The sequence below is a fragment of the Pseudochaenichthys georgianus genome, chromosome 10, assembly GCF_902827115.2.
Source record: "Pseudochaenichthys georgianus chromosome 10, fPseGeo1.2, whole genome shotgun sequence".
Taxonomy (NCBI): Eukaryota; Metazoa; Chordata; class Actinopteri; order Perciformes; family Channichthyidae; genus Pseudochaenichthys; species Pseudochaenichthys georgianus.
In genome coordinates, this window is record NC_047512.1 from 20,763,953 (window position 1) to 20,784,324 (window position 20,372).

Genomic DNA, 20,372 nt, shown 5'->3' on the forward strand with positions numbered 1-20,372 from the left:
TGGACGGAGAGAGCAAAGCTTTGTGGGAAAATGTAGTAGGGCTGCAGTCCTGCTGAATATGGGTCACAGACAACAAGTGGAAGAAAAGAGCACATTGCATCTGATGCTTTTCACAGCTGAGTCTCATTGATTAGCAATGTATGGTGCAAAATGTTAACTCACACTAGCCTGCTAAACCTACACATATAAGCATAAAACAAACACACACAAGTATTTGTTTTTAAATGATTTCAGAATCGTTTTATTTGAAATGTCAGTGTTCAAGAGAAAATAAAACAGCAATATAAATATTAGCATAAAAATAAGAGAGTAACACAGGGGAATAGCGTGGGAGATAAGCATTTGATAAGAAAGATAATACAGCAGGATAGAATAGTATTAATTCAGCAGCGGACGGACACATATATAATATTTATAATCATTTGTTCATATGGACAGAAAGAGAATGAGAGGCATTCTTTCACAAATGCACAAGAAAAGGTCACCGCAAAAGAACATTAAGAGGTTACAGAAGGATAGAAACATTTCCATATTTTTTTTGTTTTGTTTGTTTCTTTACAGGGTGATAAAATATAGTAGAGAGAAAATGAACACAAAAATATGCGCAACACATCACAAGTTAACTAGTCTACGTGTGTCACTTTGTTTACTTATCTAAAGATGTCTTTCATTATTTATTTACACTGAAGAGTTAGTTGGCTTCCATGGTGCTTAGTTACTACATTGCAACACAAACTGTTGAAGAACATCTCAGATTTTTATTCATTATTGATTCTTTTTTTTTTGTAACTGGTTTTCTTATTTTTCTTGAAAAACAAAATGCAACACATTCCAGTAGTAAGCCACGCTTTGTGGAGAGGGACTTTTATTTTGAAAATGTTGGATGTTGTCCCTACTATACAAACAACTGGCTCATACCATCGACAGGACTTGTGTTTATTTACAGTGGGGAAGATCCTCGCAGGACTAGGGGGTGAGGGGAGAGGTGAGTGGTACAGAGGCTACAGTGATTTTAATTGAGGTTTTTTTTTTCAATGGGCTCTCGAGTGGTATCTCCTCACCAACAGGGACAGCTGTGCTTGGCTCTGTTGACCTCTACCTGGGTCAGTGCATTAGAGAAAGTTTAAGAGAAGGACAGATCAACAGTGGTTCCTCTGTACATTCAGTGGGTAGAGCCAAGTTGTTCCCCCCCCCGGTTGATGTAATGGGGTCCACCGAGTCTGTGTAACCCTCACCACTTCCCCTCCACTTCCCTGACCCAGCCTGCAATCTGCCTTTTTCTCATGCAGTTGTATCCGGCCAGAAGCCTGACAGACAGATGGACGGCAAAGTAAAGACTTCATATCATAAAACAAACAATTCCTCTATGCTATTAAATCTCCCAAAGAAAAACATATCTTTCTGCGTCACATCAAGAAGTTTCTTCAACACTTTGAGAGTGTGAGGGGTAAATACTCCTGCAAAGTGTCCAGGGACTCCTAAGAATTTAAGTTTACCACATCTATGCATTTCCCAAAAGAACGAAGTGATTACTACCCCTACATCTCATCTTCAAATTACGATCAGTGCATTTCTCTTTGTTTGGCTCCCAACGTGGGGAAGTGAGTGAGGGGAGGACAGGATCTGGGTGTGGAGGGGGAGGCTAAAGGGTGCAGGGCAGCAGGACATGTTTGTGTCCATCTGGTGTTATATAAGACACACTTCTACCAGCAAGGACAGCATGGCTGGTGACTCAACCATGCCGCCCCACCCTCTCCCTGCCCGTCCTCTGGGTGCATGCTCTGGTCATACAAATATCAGGAGGTTCAAATCTTATTTTTCTTAAACTATGATTACAAAACTTTTTTTTGTTGTTTTGAGTCAATGAAATGCTACATGTGCATTCTATTGACATGCGATTGGTGGGAGGATAACAGATTTAGGATGTCCTCCTCTTTGCTTTTTAAATGCATAGTTTGCAACTCTAAACTAGTATATGTGGTTTGAACCTTAAAGAGCATGCAGAAGAGTTTGTAATACCTGTCAAACAACAGCCTTATATCATCAGGACTTATGCTTTAAGATCCTGCAAGGCTGATCCTATATAGGAATCTAATGGATGGCAACTAGAGTACTTTACAATAGCCGTCTTTCCGCCGTGGGAAAGAGCACAATAAATCCAACATGAAAGACATTAACATTTCATCTCTGAATACATCACTGCGTATAGCCTTGTAATCCCAGCAAGGTTACTTACACTGAATCTCTATGTCCAAGATCATTTGCCAAAACAAAAACAAGAAACACAATAACCCCCCCCATACCCTGCCAAAATTATCTACTGACAAAGATTATGTGAGCAATACTAGACCTTTAGCACAGCACGGGTAATCAACACCAACAATAGCCTTCGGCACATTCAAGACACTTTCAAAGAACCATCAACATCCATCCAAAGTCCACATGGTCAAAGGTGCTGCTGTCGTTAGTTAGACCGTGGCTAACAAGAGGGACAGCAGAGCAGTAAGATACCTAATGGAGGGAGGGGGGGGGGTACGGGGGGTTGAATTTCTCATCAGGCCGGGTTTATCTTTCCTCCATCTCTCTCCATCGAACTCTACTTCTTCTCCTTCTTGGTGGACTTCTTCTTGGAGGCAGGGGTCTGGGCGGCCTTGGGGGGCTCGGGCTGGGGCGGCATCTGGGCCGACATCTGGGCCGACATCTGGGCCGACATCTGGGCCGCCATCTGGGCCGGGGGCAGCGCCTGCTGGGCTGCCTGCTGGGCAGTGGCCTGCTGCTGCTGCTGCTGCTGCTGCTGCTGCTGCTGTTGCTGCTGTTGCTGCTGCTGTTGCTGCTGCTGCTGCTGTTGCTGCTGCTGCTGCTGCTGCTGCTGCTGCTGGGGGTTTGAGGTGAGGGTGGCCGTGCTACCGGGGATGTAGACGTTCTGGCGATAGTCGGGCACGTGCTGCAGGGTGAACTGGGGGCTGTACCGGGTGCTCAGGCCCATGGTGCCAGGACCCAAGGTGGCCGTAGCCTCGCTCACTTCTGGGGGGAAGAGAGACAGAGTGGGGGGAATAAGGGGTGAGGAGGGAGAGGAGAGAGGGATGAAATTTGTTAGACAACCAGAATGTGAAAGTTTTAGTATGACAGTGTGTTATATAAAAAGATAGAAATGGAAATAGGTCTTAAAAGGAGGTTCAACTACAAGATAAGGTATTTGATTACAGAGAAATTGCATTTGATTTAAAGTTAAACATATCCTGCTGCTTAGGCAAAACAGGAGGTTGCAGTGGGCTCAGCTAAAAAGAGGCACAAGAGGTGTTACACAATGGCTGATTGTGTGCAGATGTTTTTGTTCTTAACATAGATGAGGAAATGTCTCTCCTGCATCCTCCTCTGTGTCTATCTCACATGGCCTGAGTGTGTGTGCGCATGACGTAGCTGTTCGGCTCATAATTCTCCCACAGCCCCTGCATTGCAGAGCCTGAGACACGAACGCCCCCTCCCCCATCCCGTGGCTCCTCTCCGCCTATATAAACACTAAAAAGAGACATGCTTACTGGCTTCCAAAGAGCCAAAGCAAGCGACTGAAAACACAACTTAATAATCTGTCTGCATTCACAGTGCTTTGTCAATTCATTGCGGGATTACTCCTGCATTGCGCTTCAACACAGTGACAGTAAGTGTAGAAGAGAGAGGACGTTCAGTGTGTATCACTGTTTTGTCTTGCCTTAATGATGACAATATAACTGTTCCTTTTGTCTACATTTGTGCTGACACGCAGCTTACCACTATGCCTTTTTCTCTCTCTCTCTCTGACAGAAGAATTCCACACAACGTCCGGTGCAGTGTCCAAGAGGGGGAGGGTGTTATTGTGTGGGCGTAGAGGGAGGTGTGTCAGTGGTTTAAGTTACAGTGGAAACAATGACTTGAGTCTATTTAGTAATAAATATGGTCAAGTTTGTCCCTCGGTCATATCTGTGTGTGTTGTCTTTGACTGTCACTATGTGGTGTTGCTCAGCCTTCTTTCAACACCAATTTAATGTATATTCTTCCATGTTATTGACTTAGGATTCCACAGTTTCAGCCCAAAGATATATCAATGTGTATCCCCCCTTAGTGCTGGATACACATTCGCGAAATAGGGCAGTGGAAAGAGGACATTTTGTGATTTTGTGATTTGAGCCATGTAGCTCTATAGCCTTCTGCCTATTATAAAACACTGTGCATGTCATCAGTGTGTACAGTGGAAACATGCGCCTCTGAAGGTTGTTCAATTCAACACAACCACAGTGCTGTGTATCTGAGGGACTGCAGGTAGTTACGTCCACTGTCTGACTATCCTCTGGATAATTAACAGCACTCAATCACGACACGGAAACATCAATGTGGACCGGGAGAGCTTTATCAATGAGCGAGGCTGGCTAGTTGCCCTCCAACCAAACAGGAACCTAAATAAAGAAACTCACTAAGCTTGTGAAGATATATCAATTGGTTTGGAAAAGAAGAGAATAATCGATAGGGAGGAAAAAGATGACGAGGTATAGGACTCACCGTTAGCTGCAGCCATCAGGGCCTGGAGCTGCTCAGCCTCAGTTGGGGGCTGGGGCCAGGGGCCAGTTCCCATGGCAACCTCGGGTCCTCCGGTTGCACTGTGGCGAAAAAAGAGGAGAGAGCAACTGTGAATAACTGGTCCTCTATAATGTGTTTGTGTTTAGCTAAGGTTTGGCAGTTTGTGGTTCATGATGTAAAGCAGCTGATGGCAAAGTACACAGCCTGAGGGAAAGTCAGCAAGGATAGCAATAATGACGTATAGTTCACAAAACAGGGTGTGTCCCAAACAAACACACACTTAAACACACTTTTGTCTGTCTGCACACAGTAGCAAGCGTGTTTGCGCATTCAAACACAGTTAACATAGCACAATGTTCACACTCTCTCTCCGGTGTGTCCATGGGCTCTGCGTGTTCTAGTAAATCTGATTAAATATTTATTGGTCCCACCTTTGAAGGAAATAGCTGTCTGCATAGTCACACATGTGGTGCTCAGTAGGCACTGAACATTTCCATCTGGGCAAACCTCACCTTCAAAGGCTTGTTTATGTAAAGTCTGCGATTTGCATGTGGGGCAACAAAGGAGAAAGCAGACCTGCGCAGTATTATGCTCACCTTGTTTCCATTCCCACACCAACACAAGCTGAACAACTAACAACTAGGTCCCAACACTTTAATACCCCCTTTGCTCCTGTTCCCAGTGTGTTGATTAAAGTCCCGTTTGGATTTTAAGATGGTAGTTTGATTGGCCACCGCACTGCATTATGTTACCATCATTGTACTGACAAACTGTGTCACCATAAATAACTAACGAACGTCACTTCATTTGATTAGAAGACCAGCAGGAGTCACACAAAATAATCTTGAGCAAGAACAATTTTACTAATCTCTTGACCTCCTAATGTGTGTGTTTAATACATTGGTTGTTTAACTGTTTTTGGTAATAACAAACCACCTGCACATTTAGTGGAAGATCATTAACCCACAGGGACATGGGTAAAAGATACAGCTCCAAAAAGGAAAATAAAAGACATATCAAGGTCTCATTTCCTACTCTCTGACAAACACAGGCTGTAGTAATATATGAACAATACAGGTCTGTATGTATATACATATATATAGATGGCATGTTGAATACATGTGAGATAAAGAAGAACTCTCTCTTTTCTATTTAAAACCAACACAAATAAACTGACAAATTGCTCTGCTCGAGGGAATTAGGAGAAAGTAAAGGACACAATAAGGCAAAAGGGAAAGGAATTCTAACTTAAAACAGGGATTTGTTAAAGAGCAGGTTGCCAGATCTTACTGCCAAAACTCTGAAGTGGATTGTAGTTTGGTGCCAGAGAGAGACTGAAGCAGAGAAGCAGGCAGCCAATGAGACAGACTTGGTACGAGCAAGGTCAGTAAAGCCAGGGAAGCCATTTTGTGTCACTTCACATCACTTAAGATAAATAGGAATGCTTCATTTAAGCTAAATGATCAACTCTCTGTACTTATCACATCCTGCGGTTGTGTCAAGCACTTCCTGTGGTTAGGATTATCACTTCCTGTGGGCAAGATTGTGAACTGTGATCCAGATGGTTGTCCTTGGTTAGCAGGACAGGACCATGTGTTTCCTCTGCAACCTAACATGACATGTTTTATTTCCAAGGATGGCTTTCCTTGTTGGTTGGTGGAGAACCTGCTGGACTTTAACTTATTTCAGGCCCATTCAGCCAGTCTCACTGTGTACCAGCTTTTAAAGAAATCAATGATGGGACAGCTGTCTGCATTGTCACTTTCTTGCTGTTGATAAATCACATGAAAAGACCACATGTGGTGATGTTGAGCTACAACCATCACAGACATACATCAAAGGCAGCACTGCAAGGTAGGTCAGTCTCCAAGAAGGAGAGAAAACAAGAGCTCTCAGAGTGTAATGACTATATAGCACACATAAAAAGGCATAACAATTTTACAAAACACTGCACGCAAAAAATCCAAAGTTTCACAATCCTTTCTACACCACAGCAGGCATTGTGGCCTATGCACATCGATCAACAAACCCCATCAAACTTTCAGGGAGACTAACAGAAGCTATTGGTTAGGTACATCTACACACAGCACAGCACTCAACTGCAGTGCACTACCTATAATATTTTAGCCACTCTCTGCCCTTATCAGCTGATTTGTGTTCAGGTCCCCTTTTCCCCCAACAGTGACTTGACAAAAAACATTGATCAGCTCATAAGGACAGAAAATGACCATAACATGTCTACATCTAAATTAGTACCTTGTCCCACTCTTCGGCGTCCATCGTATGTGTGTACCGTATGGCATGTGGGGACTAGAAACACAACAAGTTATACAGAATGGAGGTAAGAAAAAGGAAATGTTGAGATGTTGTGCTCTAGATCTCTGTATGTTGAGTCTGTCATATCTATTTAAAAAAACAATGGGAAGATAGTTTTCTATTTCTCCACCACTGAGATAAAATGTCCAATGTATTCCTCCTACCCCAGTGGAATTCTAGAATGTGTGTGTGTGTGTGTGTGTGTGTGTGTGTGTGTGTGTGTGTGTGTGTGTGTGTGTGTGTGTGTGTGTGTGTGTGTGTGTGTGTGTGTGTGTGTGTGTGTGTGTGTGTGTGTGTGTGTGTGTGTGTGTGTGTGTGTGTGTGTGTGTGTGTGTGTGTGTGTGGCTATGAGTCTAACATTTTCCTGACTTGGCTCATCAGAGCATTTTGCCCAGCTGGTATGTTTCAGGGAGAAGCCTTGACTCATAGAATGTGTTGTGCAATCATTGTTGTGAAAACTCAATTGTAGCCCACACAATATGGGCAAATAGCAATCATTAACCATCGACATACAGAACACTCTCACTAAAACACACAAGTGAACTAAAGAAACATGTTTCATGTGTTGTCAATCAAGCAAGTCAGAACGACATCTCAGATGGTAGAAAATGAAGAGCGCTGAAGAAGGATAAATACACTATCCCATCCCCCCAGTAGCTCTGGTCACAGTCCGTCATCAGTAGTACTGAGTGATGGTGCAGGCTCAGAGAGTGCAGAGAGGAGAGGAGGGGAGGGGGAGGGGAGTGGGAGCTGCGGCAGCCATTTTATAAAGCAGCCTGAAATCAGAGAGATGCTCATTCAGGAGACTAAACCGGGAATCTGAATTCACTGAGCAGGTCATGCTATAAAATGCTCATTACAATGTTTTTCAAAATCAGATTGAAATGGTTGCACTTTGACTTTGATTTCTTCAGTATTTTACAATCAGCGAGGTATTATGGTCACAGCACTCACTACCATCCCCTTCCTGTTTTTATTCCTCATCCTTCATCGCTCTCTCAGTCTTTACGATGAGCTTGCCTTGTGCAGCACAATAATATGTCCTTGACTTTACTGGGCATCTTATCGCTGTGTGGTTGTGTGTGTCTCAGTTTACTCACCCACTAGGTCCGGGTCTCTGTCCCTGAGTGAAGCGCCAGTCATTGTTGGGGGGCTTTTGCTGTGAAGAGAGCAGAAGTTGCAACATGAATCTTGTGTTTCATCGGGACATAGCAGGACGGTTTTGAAGTGTAACTTTTGGTTTGCAAGATGTTTCTTTGTGGTCGACACATCTGTGTGTGATGGTGTATGTCATGTGTCTGTCTGTGATTTATAAAATATTTTCTGTGTCTCTATGCTTGAGATTCAACAAAGGGTTACAGTTGGAAACACATATCTGTATGCTCAGGCATCCACGTTGTTCCGAAAGCTGTGGAGCATAAAATGCTGCAGGGGAAAAACACACACACGCACGCACACACACACACACACACACACACACACACACACACACACACACACACACACACACACACACACACACACACACACACACACACACACACACACACACACACACACACACACACACACACACACACACACACACACACACACACACACACACACACACACACACACACACACACACACACACACACACACACACACACACACACACACACACACACACACACACACACACACACACACACACACAGCTTATAAAACGTGACTCAAAGTAGAAGGAAAAAGAAAGATAACATAAAAAAGAGTTATTTATGGTATAATAAGGCCATAAGATCTCCAAAGGACATTTAAACAGCATTTTTTCACTAAATGACCTCAAAAACACAAATAAATACAGACAAAACAAAACTATGACAACCCATTAAAACTTTTTACGGTAAAGATTGGGGAGATTCCTTGCTAGTTAATACATTGCTTCCTATAACAATATTTGTAATAAATGCAGAGGGCAGAGAGAGTCCTTGAAAGGCTGCGTTGTTATTTTTATACCAAAACATTATGGAGGCAAGGAAACAATGGTGGCTCCGCAGTGATAAAAGCCTCTCCACTATCCCTTCGACTCTCTATGAATGTGTTCAAGCCCATTGCACTCTAGTCCATCTCTACCTCACTGGCCATGCCATCATGTCTTTTCCATCTCTCTACCACGTTCCCTCTCTCATGCTCTCTTGTTGTGCAGTGATGCAGTGAATAGACCCTTGGCTTGGCTCCAGATTCTGCCGCCTAATCCACACAAGAGCTCCCTGGAGAAAGAGGCCAGCAGGATGATGTGCTGCATTATTAAAAGAGCTGTTCTACCCGAGGGAATGATGGAAAGAAGCAAGAGAGCAGAAGAGAAAACAGAACGAGAGAATACCTATATATACAAAAAGGTACAGTCATGACTGGAGCCTCTATTAGCATACAGGTAAACAAGAAACAAATGCACCAGTGAGTGGTGACTCGTTGAATGCACATAGAGAACGACAAGGCAAAGAGGGCTGTTGAAACAAGTGGAAAAGGGAATATGGTTCCTTTCTCAATGCAGACTAAACAAGTGAGTGCCATAAGACAATTACAGAGAACTCAACTGTAACAAAAAAAGCCAGTGAAAGAGGAGACTGTGGTATGAAGTCTGGTTTTCTAATGGACACTACAAAGGGAAGGAGGTAGTGTGAATTGCAAATATTCATAACAATTATTAACCAACCCTCTGGTCCATACACTGTAGAGTGAACATAGCTGACAGTGGACCTCTTCTCATCCGAAAGAAAGGAAATATACAGTCAGATAAAGAGAAGTGTGCTTAATAATGTCCTGATAAGTGATGCAACGCCAGAACTTACACGTTTTCATTATTGCAACATAAAGCCATAGTGGATGAGGATGAGCAGAGGAGGGCATATTTGATCTCTTATACTCCTTTCAGGGCAGAGCCGGGCTGATGTTTGGAGTCTAAAAATTGACTCAACGATGTGCGTGGGCACAAGAGTCTGTATGAGCTTTGGTAGAGAGAGAAAGGGATCAGCACTGAGTGGAAGCAAACATCCACAGAGAGGCCCAGCATTCCAGCTGTGTGACTCTCTCTCACCACACAGACACACACTTGTCATTTCCATGGTCTTATACCACTGCAGGCATGCGGCATAAAGGGTAATAGACTACACATGCTGGACCCGACTGCTGGTGCATGCTTCATTGAAGGCCACCTCACTGCACCTAAACATCACAAGCAGAAGAATGCAAACTCTTCTGCTCAAAAGGAAAGTCAAACCGATGGCCTTCCTATCACTCAACTAAAGATTGATTCAAATCCATTTACTTAAGCTCCAATTATCTGAGCATCTTTAAAATGCATGCTGGACAGTAAGGCAAACACGTCTTTTACACATACAGATCCATCTGGTACTCTTTATGTAATATTCAGGTTCATAGCACGCAAGCTATTGATGCTAAAAGAACTTTGACTACACTTAGTGCTTTGCCTGAAAACAGGAAGTTGAGTCTGTTCTGTTGCTCTGATAACCTACAGGGCCTCACACATACACAACATATAACCTTCAGTACAAACGCATGCGCTCATTTGTAACACAACACACAGCTTCATCTTCCATAAAAAAAAGCTTATTTACAAAAGACTTGGTCTTACTAAGTGCACGTGCCAAACTTTTAAACTCAAAGATTGAAACACATGGTGATAAGAATATTTAGATCCTGCTTTAAACCTATGATTGTACTAGTAATGGAGAGGGGAAGAATTGCTAAGATGACATTGAAGAGGCAACTTGGTGAGTCATGAACTCAAGATTACATGGCATGTTTCTGTGTCCACTGAGTGAGAAGGCTCAATTCATCATGGGAATATTTGCTTCATCAATGCAAGTGCCATACATTTTGAAGGCCAATTGGAAAAAAGTAAACTTTTTTCACCATTACTTTTAGGAAAAACTGTCAATACGATGTTGCCTCCAAACGTCTATAGAGTTAGTACATGAATGCCAAAACAGCACATAGCAAATGAATAGAGGATCCAAAGAAGGGCAGAGGGAATTGCTTGACAATTGGACTCCTATAGGCCCCAGGGTCCTCTTAAAATTACACACCACTAGAGGCTCCTTGTGCCTGATGCTTTGTACACACAATCTCACACGCAGGCATATAAACACCTACTGCTCGTGACCCATTACAGCCTGTGTTGTCTGTCGCTGTGGCACACGTGCATAAAAGCCATCTTTCCTTTATCTTTGTTAACCCTTCATCTCTTTTCCTCTGTTGTCCTCATTGCACACGTGTTACTAGAACAGGGTGACAGATGGTACCCTGTTGACCTCAGGGACAACCTCATTTAGCACAGAGAGTGGCTATGTAATTCAGACTGACCAGAAACAGGAAAATATTATGTATATTCAAAAGAGTAAACACCCTGTTGAGTGGTGAAGAAATTGTTATTACCAAAACACCACGGCAACAATATTGACCTTAAACTAAACTCAACATTTAATATGACATGGCTGTGAATAGACTCCGAGGATTATTGTTAAGGATGAGAAAACCTCGTACTTTTTAACTATTAAATTCCTCACTTTGTCAGCCATCCTCCCTGACAGTGCTTGCTTTGCATCAAAACACTTAATAAGTTGTGATTTTCTTTGACACCCTGCTCTTACAAATGGAAAAGGTGGTATTTCTGACCAAGGATCTAATAATGGAAAACAGAAATGTGTGTACAGAGCTCGCACAGCCTCACTCATCCTGGAACCAATCACAGAAAGTTCAGAGGACAACAGGAAGTCAGGGGTCAGGCCACTGACCCCATGAATTCCTGTTTTTCAGCTACTTCTTTATTCTTTGGCTCCCCCCAGCTCACCATTTTGTTTCCTTTGCCCTTTTCCTCTCCTTCACCCCCGTCTCTCCCTCTGTCATTCTGTTACCCTCTGTCTCCGAGCCCTTCCACTGAGCCAACACTGCAGGATATTTTCATCTGTCTGTCTCCTCCTCTCCATCTGTTAGGAACACTCATGTTTCCCACTTTCAACTTCCTTTGACATTTCTTCTCCAACTACCTTCTTTCTGCCTAACTTTCTTTATCTGTAGCTTTCACATCCATAAAGAAAAGTTCCCCACTGTGAGTTTAGTCACTGGAAGTCAGAGATCGTAACCACATTTCCTATAGCCTCAGGTCAGATTACATAGTAACATGCTCTCTGCCCAAACCCGTCTAGTAGGACAACAAAGCTCTAGGAGCTGTTTTAAGGATCCTCCTGCAAGTAATGTTTCAGATAAAATACTGCAGAGCTAGGTGACAGAGGACATCTAGTTTAGCACTGTGTCAAGAGTGGAAGCAATACAACTATGTTTTAACCAATTTGTTGTATTGCACTATTACAATATCAAATAACTGCATGATATACTTAAAGCATTTTTTAAACATGCCTATAGATACTGAACCTCCTGTATTGGTTGTATCCCACAATAGCATATCCCAGAAATTCCATGCTTGCTCCCAAACATAATCCCTCACCTCACTGGCTGAGTTCATAAGTTGCTTCCTGCTGAGTGTCATGTTGAGTGTGTTGTTGTGACTCATCATTGGTGTCTTCATAAATACAAAGTCACTCCGACTGGATATGGTGGAGTAGCACGGCCTGTAGGTGCGTGTGTGAGGGTCCTGGGAGTCTCCTACGACTTCCATATATCGTATGGGACCATCACTATTTAGCTGCAGGTGCAGGTCCTTGCTTGGCCTCTGATGGTAGCGGCTGGGCCTGTTGCGACCGTAGCAGCAGCTGCAGTCCGAGTCGTCCAGCCCATGGCCACGGGGCCTAAGGCAGCGTACCATGAGGACGGCAAAGGTGATAAAGGACACCCCTGATACACAGGCTAAAGCGATGATGAGGTACAAAGTAATGTCAGACATCCCAGTGCGGTGGTAGAAGGGTGTGTGGCGGGGGCTTGCAGGAGCATCCTTGGGCGTGGCCTTCTCCTCCACAGTTATTGAAATGTTCACAGAGCTGGACATTGGTGGGTCACCATTGTCCTGAATAATGACCACAATGTCATAAGTGGAGCCAACTTCCTCCTCTGCCAAATGTCTGGCTGTGCGGAGGTCACCGCTGTGTGGTCCAATACGGAAAATGCCAGCATTTGGTCCAGGGGCGATGGAGTAAAACAACCATGCATTGTGCCCACTGTCTGCATCCACCCCTACAAGTTTATTCATTAGGTGCCCTGGGTCGGCAGATAGGGGCACAGTGAACTCTAACCCTTTGTCTTTTGGGTAGTAGGGGTATACAATCACTGGCACATTGTCATTCACATCCACCACAAACACATGGACTGTAACATTGGCTGTCCTTGGGGGCACCCCAGCATCCCGGGCCTGCACCTCAATACAAAAAGCTTTAAGCTGTTCATGATCCAGAGAGCGCATGCTGTGGATGTGGCCACTGTCTTGGTTGATGTAGACGTATGAAGAGATGGATGAGCCCTGGACCATGCTGGGAAGGATGGAGTAAGAGATGTGAGCATTTTCTCCAAGATCCTGGTCAGTGGCTGAGACAGCAGCGATGGGAGCACTGGGAGCATTGTTCTCTGGGATGTCCACAGAGTATGAAGGCTGAGAGAAGGTGGGGGCATTGTCATTCACATCAGAGAGCTTCACCACAAAGGTGGTTTGTGATGAAAGCGGAGGGGAGCCAGCATCAGTGGCCTTGATGACCACTGTGTACTCTGGGACAGTCTCACGGTCCAGATTTCCAGAAGTGGTGAGGCTGTAATGCATGCCAAAAGCTGAATTGAGTTTGAATGGCAAACCTGGTTGGATAGTTAATGTAACCTGCCCATTAACATCAGAGTCCAGGTCCTTAGCACTTATGAGCGCTATCACAGTCCCTGGTGCTGAGTCCTCTCTGATAGGACTGGTCAGTGATGTCAGGGTCACCTCTGGTGCGTTGTCATTCACATCAATGATTTCCACTATGACGTTACAGGAGCCCTCCATGGCGGGGGAGCCACCATCTCTGGCCTGCACTGTGATGTGGTATGCATTGCCTTTCTCATAATCCACATTACCCTTCACACGGATCTCCCCGCTTTTAGAATCCACACTGAAAATGTTGGTAACGCGTTCCTGTGAGTATTTACTAAACAGAAAAGATATGTCTCCGTTGTTACCCGAATCCGCGTCAGTTGCGTTCAATTTCGTAACTAAAGTGCCACTTGCCACATTTTCTAAAAGCATAACTTTCTTTTTCTGCTCATCAAAGATAGGCGCATTGTCATTTACATCCAGAATTTTTATGAGCATTAGTGTTGAGCCAGATTTCTCGGGCTGACCCCCATCTACAGCAATGAGCAACAGGCGAAACGAGGCCTGCGTCTCCCTGTCAATAGGTTTATTTACCATTAGCTCTGGAAACTTACTTCCGTCACTTTTCGTCTCGACATTCAAAATAAAAAAGTCATTTTCTGCGAGATGGTAAGTGCGCAACGAGTTTGTACCCACATCTGGGTCGTGTGCGCTCTCCAAACGGAACTTTGTGCCTGGAGCGGCCGCCTCTGATATCTCCAGAGAAATGTTGCTGTTAGAAAACTGCGGTGCATTGTCATTCACATCCAGAATGTCCACCACGACTCGATGAATATCTAAAGGATCCTCCAGTAGTATTTGAAGGTGTAGTGAACATACTGGACTTAATTCGCACATTTGCTCCCTGTCAATTTTTTGTTTGATAACCAACTCGCCGGTCTCCTGCTTTACCTCAAAATACTGCGTTGATGATTCCGAGACCACTCGCAACCTCCTCTGTACAATCCCCTGAGCAGAAAGGCTCAAATCTTTAGCAATATTCCCAACGACAGATCCCGGGTTTAGTTCCTCCGATACGGAATAGCTGAGCTGAGCGGACGCACAGGAGAAGCACGCTAGATAAAAGCAAAGCCTCCATAGCCTCCCTCCTCCGGAGCGCTTCCTCTGTCTGGAGTCCATTGTGCTGCGCTCCGAGGATCGGAGAATGGGAAAGTTTTTCTTAAGTTCTTCTTTCACTTAACGTATCCATAGTAATGTTAAAACGAGACGGCCAGGTTTAACAGTAAACATCTCCATTTTAAAAACAGAGAGATGGGAGGTTTAGATGTGATCATTTCGGCCGTCTTTTAAGAAAAAAACGGAAACAAAATCAAAGTATTTTCTGCCTCCGCTGAAACCCTCTGCTCTGTGTCCTCCGCCTCACTCCCCACATGGGCGTGGAGAGGCCGCAGAGGCCGTCCCCCTCATTGGAAGACAGGGCTGGACCTACTCAGCTCACACACACACACACACACACACACACACACAGTGAAAACTTTCCAGTGACTACTAAACTTCCACCGACAGGCAAGGATCAGCCCTTTTCTCTTTGTAAAAGTGAGAGGACAATGCAAATAACAGAGGATATGGAATAACTATGAATGAATTGTTTTTACAAAATATACCAACCATATATGTTTGTATTTCTGTGGAAAAGTTCAGTCACGTGCTGCTCATTATCAAAACAAAACAGTATATCAAGCAGCTGCTATTTATAGCAATGCTATTTGTATCCGCAGGGGGGCATGGTTTGCAAATAGTTTTTTCATGCAAAAAGGTTTACGTTTATAAGGGGGTCCCGGTTCATTATAAAATGCCACATGAGAATGATTATGCTCTAGCTTGGAGAATATTTTTTAATTTAGAAACGTTTTTTTACTGAAGCATAGGCCTGCAATGTTTGTTTACATTTACAGTGATGAAAAAGCAGATTGTGTTGGGTCATTATCAAACAAGAAAGTTAAATGAGCTTTTTCACCTAACACGTCAGTTGGAATCCCAACCTGGATTCTGACCATATGAGCTAGCCATGAACACTTCTAGGCCTACTTTAAACCGAGTTTGAGTTCAACAAATCAAAACAAAATGAGGAGAATTCAGTTTAGCTCCCATTTCTCTGTATCACACAATGCCTTCTGGTTTTCTGCTCACCTGCTGGCTCTCAAAGGTCCACGTGCTGTCGGGTAAAGAAGCATCCAGAACACTGATCACCTCCGTAAAGTCAGTGGTGCTGCTGGGCTTAATCAAAGTGAAATCACTGTACTCTGACATTGGAGACATGCAGGACCTGAAGGACTGACTCTGAGACATCATGTCTCCTCCCAGGACCTCCACGTACTTTATAGGTCCATCAGTGTTGAGCTGAATCTGCATGTTTCTGTTGGGGTTCTTGTAATTATCACAGTCGCTTCGTCTCATGCAGCAACTACCGCTGCTGCTGCTGTTCCTCATGCATTTAACCGCTAAAATGAGAAAAGTCACCAGAGACAGCACGGACACCGAGGCCAGAGAGAGAATCAAATACAGGGTGATTCTCCCAGTTTTCCTGCTGGGCTCGGCCGTTTTCTGTCGGAGGTCTAAGATGGGCTCATGGAGGCCGTCCTCCAGCAGGATGGACACCGTGACGGTGGCGGACTGCATCGGTTCCCCGTCGTCCTTGATCTCTATAAGCAGCCTCTGAGAGGAGTCGTCCTGCTCGGACGCAGCACGTTTAGTCCTCACCTCCCCTGTGTACAGGTTGACAGTGAACAGAGAGACGTCTGTGGCCTCCGCCAGTTTGTAGGAGATCCAGGCGTTATGGCCCGAGTCAGCATCCACGGCCGTGACCTTAGTAACCAGGTGACCCGCTTTAGCGGAGCGGGACATCCTCTGGTGAGAGAGGGAGCCCAGGACAGCGGAGGAGGGGTAAATAACAGCGGGGGCATTGTCGTTCTGGTCCAGGATAAAAACATGGACAGTGGTGTTGCTGCTGAGAGACGGAGAGCCCTGATCCTTTGCCTGAACCTGGATCTGAAACACCTTCAGTTTCTCATAGTCAAACGAGTGCATGCTGTAGATGCTGCCGTTATCTGAGTTAATGTAAACATAAGACGAGACAGAAACATCCTGCACTTTAGAGTCCAAGATGGAGTAGGAGATTTTAGCGTTTTCACCAAAATCCAGGTCAGACGCTGATACTGAATACAGTATAGAGCCTGGCACCCCATTCTCTTTTAAATACACATTATAGGACGGCTGAGTGAATAAAGGGCGGTTATCATTCACATCAGTGATGCTGACAGGTATACTTTTTTTACTTGACAGAGGTGGGGAGCCTGAATCAGTGGCTGTTATCTCAATCTTATATTCTGAGAAACTCTCTCGGTCTAAAGCACCACTGGTTACCAAAGCATAATTATTAGAAAAAGATGGTTTCAGATTAAAAGGTGAGCCTTTGGTGATTTGTAATGTCACTTTACTGTTATCCCCGGAATCAAGGTCTCGGGCGCTAATCAAAGCAACCACGGTACCACTTGGTGCGTCCTCTCGCACTGGCTTTGGTTGGGAAGTGAAAACTATTTCTGGAGCATTATCATTGAAATCACTTATATCAATCTGCACTCGACAGTGGCCCTCCATTTCAGGGCTTCCTTTATCTTTTGCAGTTATGTCAATGTCATATGACTTAGTAGTTTCATAGTTTAACACCCCCTTTAGAGTAATTTCACCAGTTAAGGGGTTAATATCGAAGATTGACAATACAATATCGGGTGTCCGAGAGCCGAATGAGAATTCAATTTCACCATTTAGACCTTCATCTGCATCAGTGGCCTTTGGTTTCATAACAATAGCCCCCTTTACACTTTTTTCCCCTAAGGTTACTTTGTAAACGTTTCTTTCAAACACCGGGAAGTTATCATTATTATCGAGCACGCTTATGGTTATTTGTGAGGTTCCAGATCTAACTGGATTCCCACCGTCTAATGCTGTCAGTAGTATTTTGTGAACTGCTTTTTTTTCGCGATCTAGAGGCTTTTCTAAAACAAGTTCCGGAACGGTCTTACCACCCTCAATTTCTTTTATTTTAAGGGAACAACACTCATTTTTACTAAGAGTATATGTTTTTAATGAATTGCTTCCTACGTCGGGGTCCATTGCGCTCTCTAAAGGAAAACGCGTGCCAACTGCTGCAGATTCGGCAATTTTTAAAGATAGTAGACTTGAAAGGAAGTTAGGAGAATTATCATTGATATCACGTATTTCGACCTCTATTCGGTGTAACTGTAGTGGGTCTTCAATAACTACTTGCAGAGGTAAAACACAGCTGGCACTTTGTCCACAAAGAGTCTCTCTGTCTATTCTGTCATTCACCAGTAGCTCGCCCTTCCCCGCATCGACACTGAAATACTGCTCTCCAGCCTCGGAGGCGACACGCAGCTTGCGATCAAAAATCTCAGACAGTCCCAGACCCAGATCTTTGGCTAGATTTCCTACCACAGAGCCCTGTTTTAATTCCTCCGGGATGCTGTATCGAGTCTGTCCATTTATTGTGCTCCACAATAGAAAGAAAGTATGCCACCAAAGCGCCTGCCATCCCCAGTCTCGGTATATTGTCTTTGTCATCCTTGATTCAGTAAAATACATCAATTCCAATGCACGTGAACATCGAACACAAAGTCAAAATCCATATTCCAAGAGCGTGACATATTCCATAAAAAATACGCCTGTTCATGATCCAAAATACAAATAAGATAAATCCGAATTCTCCGTGCTTATGCAGCATTAACGTGCTCTCCTCCCATCCCGAGCATCGGGTTTGGTGCTGAAGCTGCATGGGGGAGGGAGTAGATCTCTTTGTACAGTTCAGAATCCTATTGGTGCACAATATCTATATCTCACATCCAATGAGAGGGAAACTGAGCAGCGTCGTTAAAGACACACTTACCCTTTTTACACTTTCATGAAAGAGCAAGAAACATATGAACGAAATGCCGTTTAAATGTCCTTGTCATATGTAATTCGATAACATTTATTAATATAATCATCATTATATAAACGAAATTTACATTCCAATTGATGACACTGTATTTATTTCCCCTGATTTTGATACTAAAAAGCCATCAGCGTTAATGTAAGTAATTGTGTGTCCAGAACATGTAAATGGGCATAGTTTTTTAGTGTGTGTATCAATATTCCAATTACTTGTATATAGACTAATCTGCACTATTTCTATTATATTGTATTTGATTTACTTGCACTATTATCTGTTTTATTGTTGTTGAACTGTTGGAGGAGCCTGCGACCTAATAATTTAATTGTCATAACACTGTAAACAATAACACAAATGTTTCACTGCAAAAGTAAAAGCTGTGCTTCTTTGCAGTGACTGATGTAAGTGAAGTCCATTGTTTGTTTACTATCTCACCTGCTGGCTCTCAAAGGTCCACGTGCTGTCGGGTAAAGACGCATCCAGAACACTGATCACCTCCGTAAAGTCAGTGGTGCTGCTGGGCTTAATCAAAGTGAAATCACTGTACTCTGACATTGGAGACATGCAGGACCTGAAGGACTGACTCTGAGACATCATGTCTCCTCCCAGGACCTCCACGTACTTTATAGGTCCATCAGTGTTGAGCTGAATCTGCATGTTTCTGTTGGGGTTCTTGTAATTATCACAGTCACTGCGCATCATGCAGCAACTACCGCTGCTGCTGCTGTTCCTCATGCATTTAACCGCTAAGATGAGAAAAGTCACCAGAGACAGCACGGACACCGAGGCCAGAGAGAGAATCAAATACAGGGTGATTCTCCCAGTTTTCCTGCTGGGCTCGGCCGTTTTCTGTCGGAGGTCTAAGATGGGCTCATGGAGGCCGTCCTCCAGCAGGATGGACACCGTTACGGTGGCGGACTGCATCGGTTCCCCGTCGTCCTTGATCTCTATAAGCAGCCTCTGAGAGGAGTCGTCCTGCTCGGACGCAGCGCGTTTAGTCCTCACCTCCCCTGTGTACAGGTTGACAGTGAACAGAGAGGCGTCTGTGGCCTCCGCCAGTTTGTAGGAGATCCAGGCGTTATGGCCCGAGTCAGCGTCCACGGCCGTCACTTTAGTAACCAGGTGACCCGCTTTAGCGGAGCGGGACATCCTCTGGTGAGAGAGGGAGCCCAGGACAGCGGAGGAGGGGTAAATAACAGCGGGGGCATTGTCGTTCTGGTCCAGGATAAAAACATGGACAGTGGTGTTGCTGCTGAGAGACGGAGAGCCCTGATCCTTTGCCTGAACCTGGATCGGAAACACCTTCAGTTTCTCATAGTCAAACGAGTGCATGCTGTAGATGCTGCCGTTATCTGAGTTAATGTAAACATAAGACGAGACAGAAACGTCCTGCACTTTAGAGTCCAAGATGGAGTACGAGATTTTAGCGTTTTCACCAAAATCCAGGTCAGACGCTGATACTGAGTACAGTATAGAGCCTGGCACCCCATTCTCTTTTAAGTACACATTATAGGATTGCTGAGTGAATAGAGGGCGGTTATCATTCACATCAATGATGCTGACAGGAATAATTATCTTACTGGACAGAGGAGGGGAGCCTGAATCAGTGGCTGTTATCTCAATATTATATTCTGAGAAACTCTCTCGGTCTAAAGCACCACTTGTAACCAGTGCGTAAGTATTAGAAAAGGATGGTTTAAG

At 44.2% G+C, this 20,372-nt stretch overlaps 1 protein-coding gene across 1 annotated transcript in view; it reads right to left on the minus strand.

Annotated features, from left to right (window-relative positions):
- Nucleotides 1-213: 213 nt before the first annotated feature.
- The window catches only part of LOC117453601 (cadherin-related tumor suppressor-like), a 221,288-nt gene continuing 201,129 nt past the window's right edge, over nt 214-20,372 (minus strand). The window contains 4 exon segments of the mRNA XM_071204485.1: nt 214-3,024; nt 4,534-4,631; nt 6,808-6,861; nt 7,968-8,026. Of these exon segments, the coding sequence (XP_071060586.1) occupies nt 2,597-3,024; nt 4,534-4,631; nt 6,808-6,861; nt 7,968-8,026 (639 nt within the window). The 3' untranslated portion in view covers nt 214-2,596.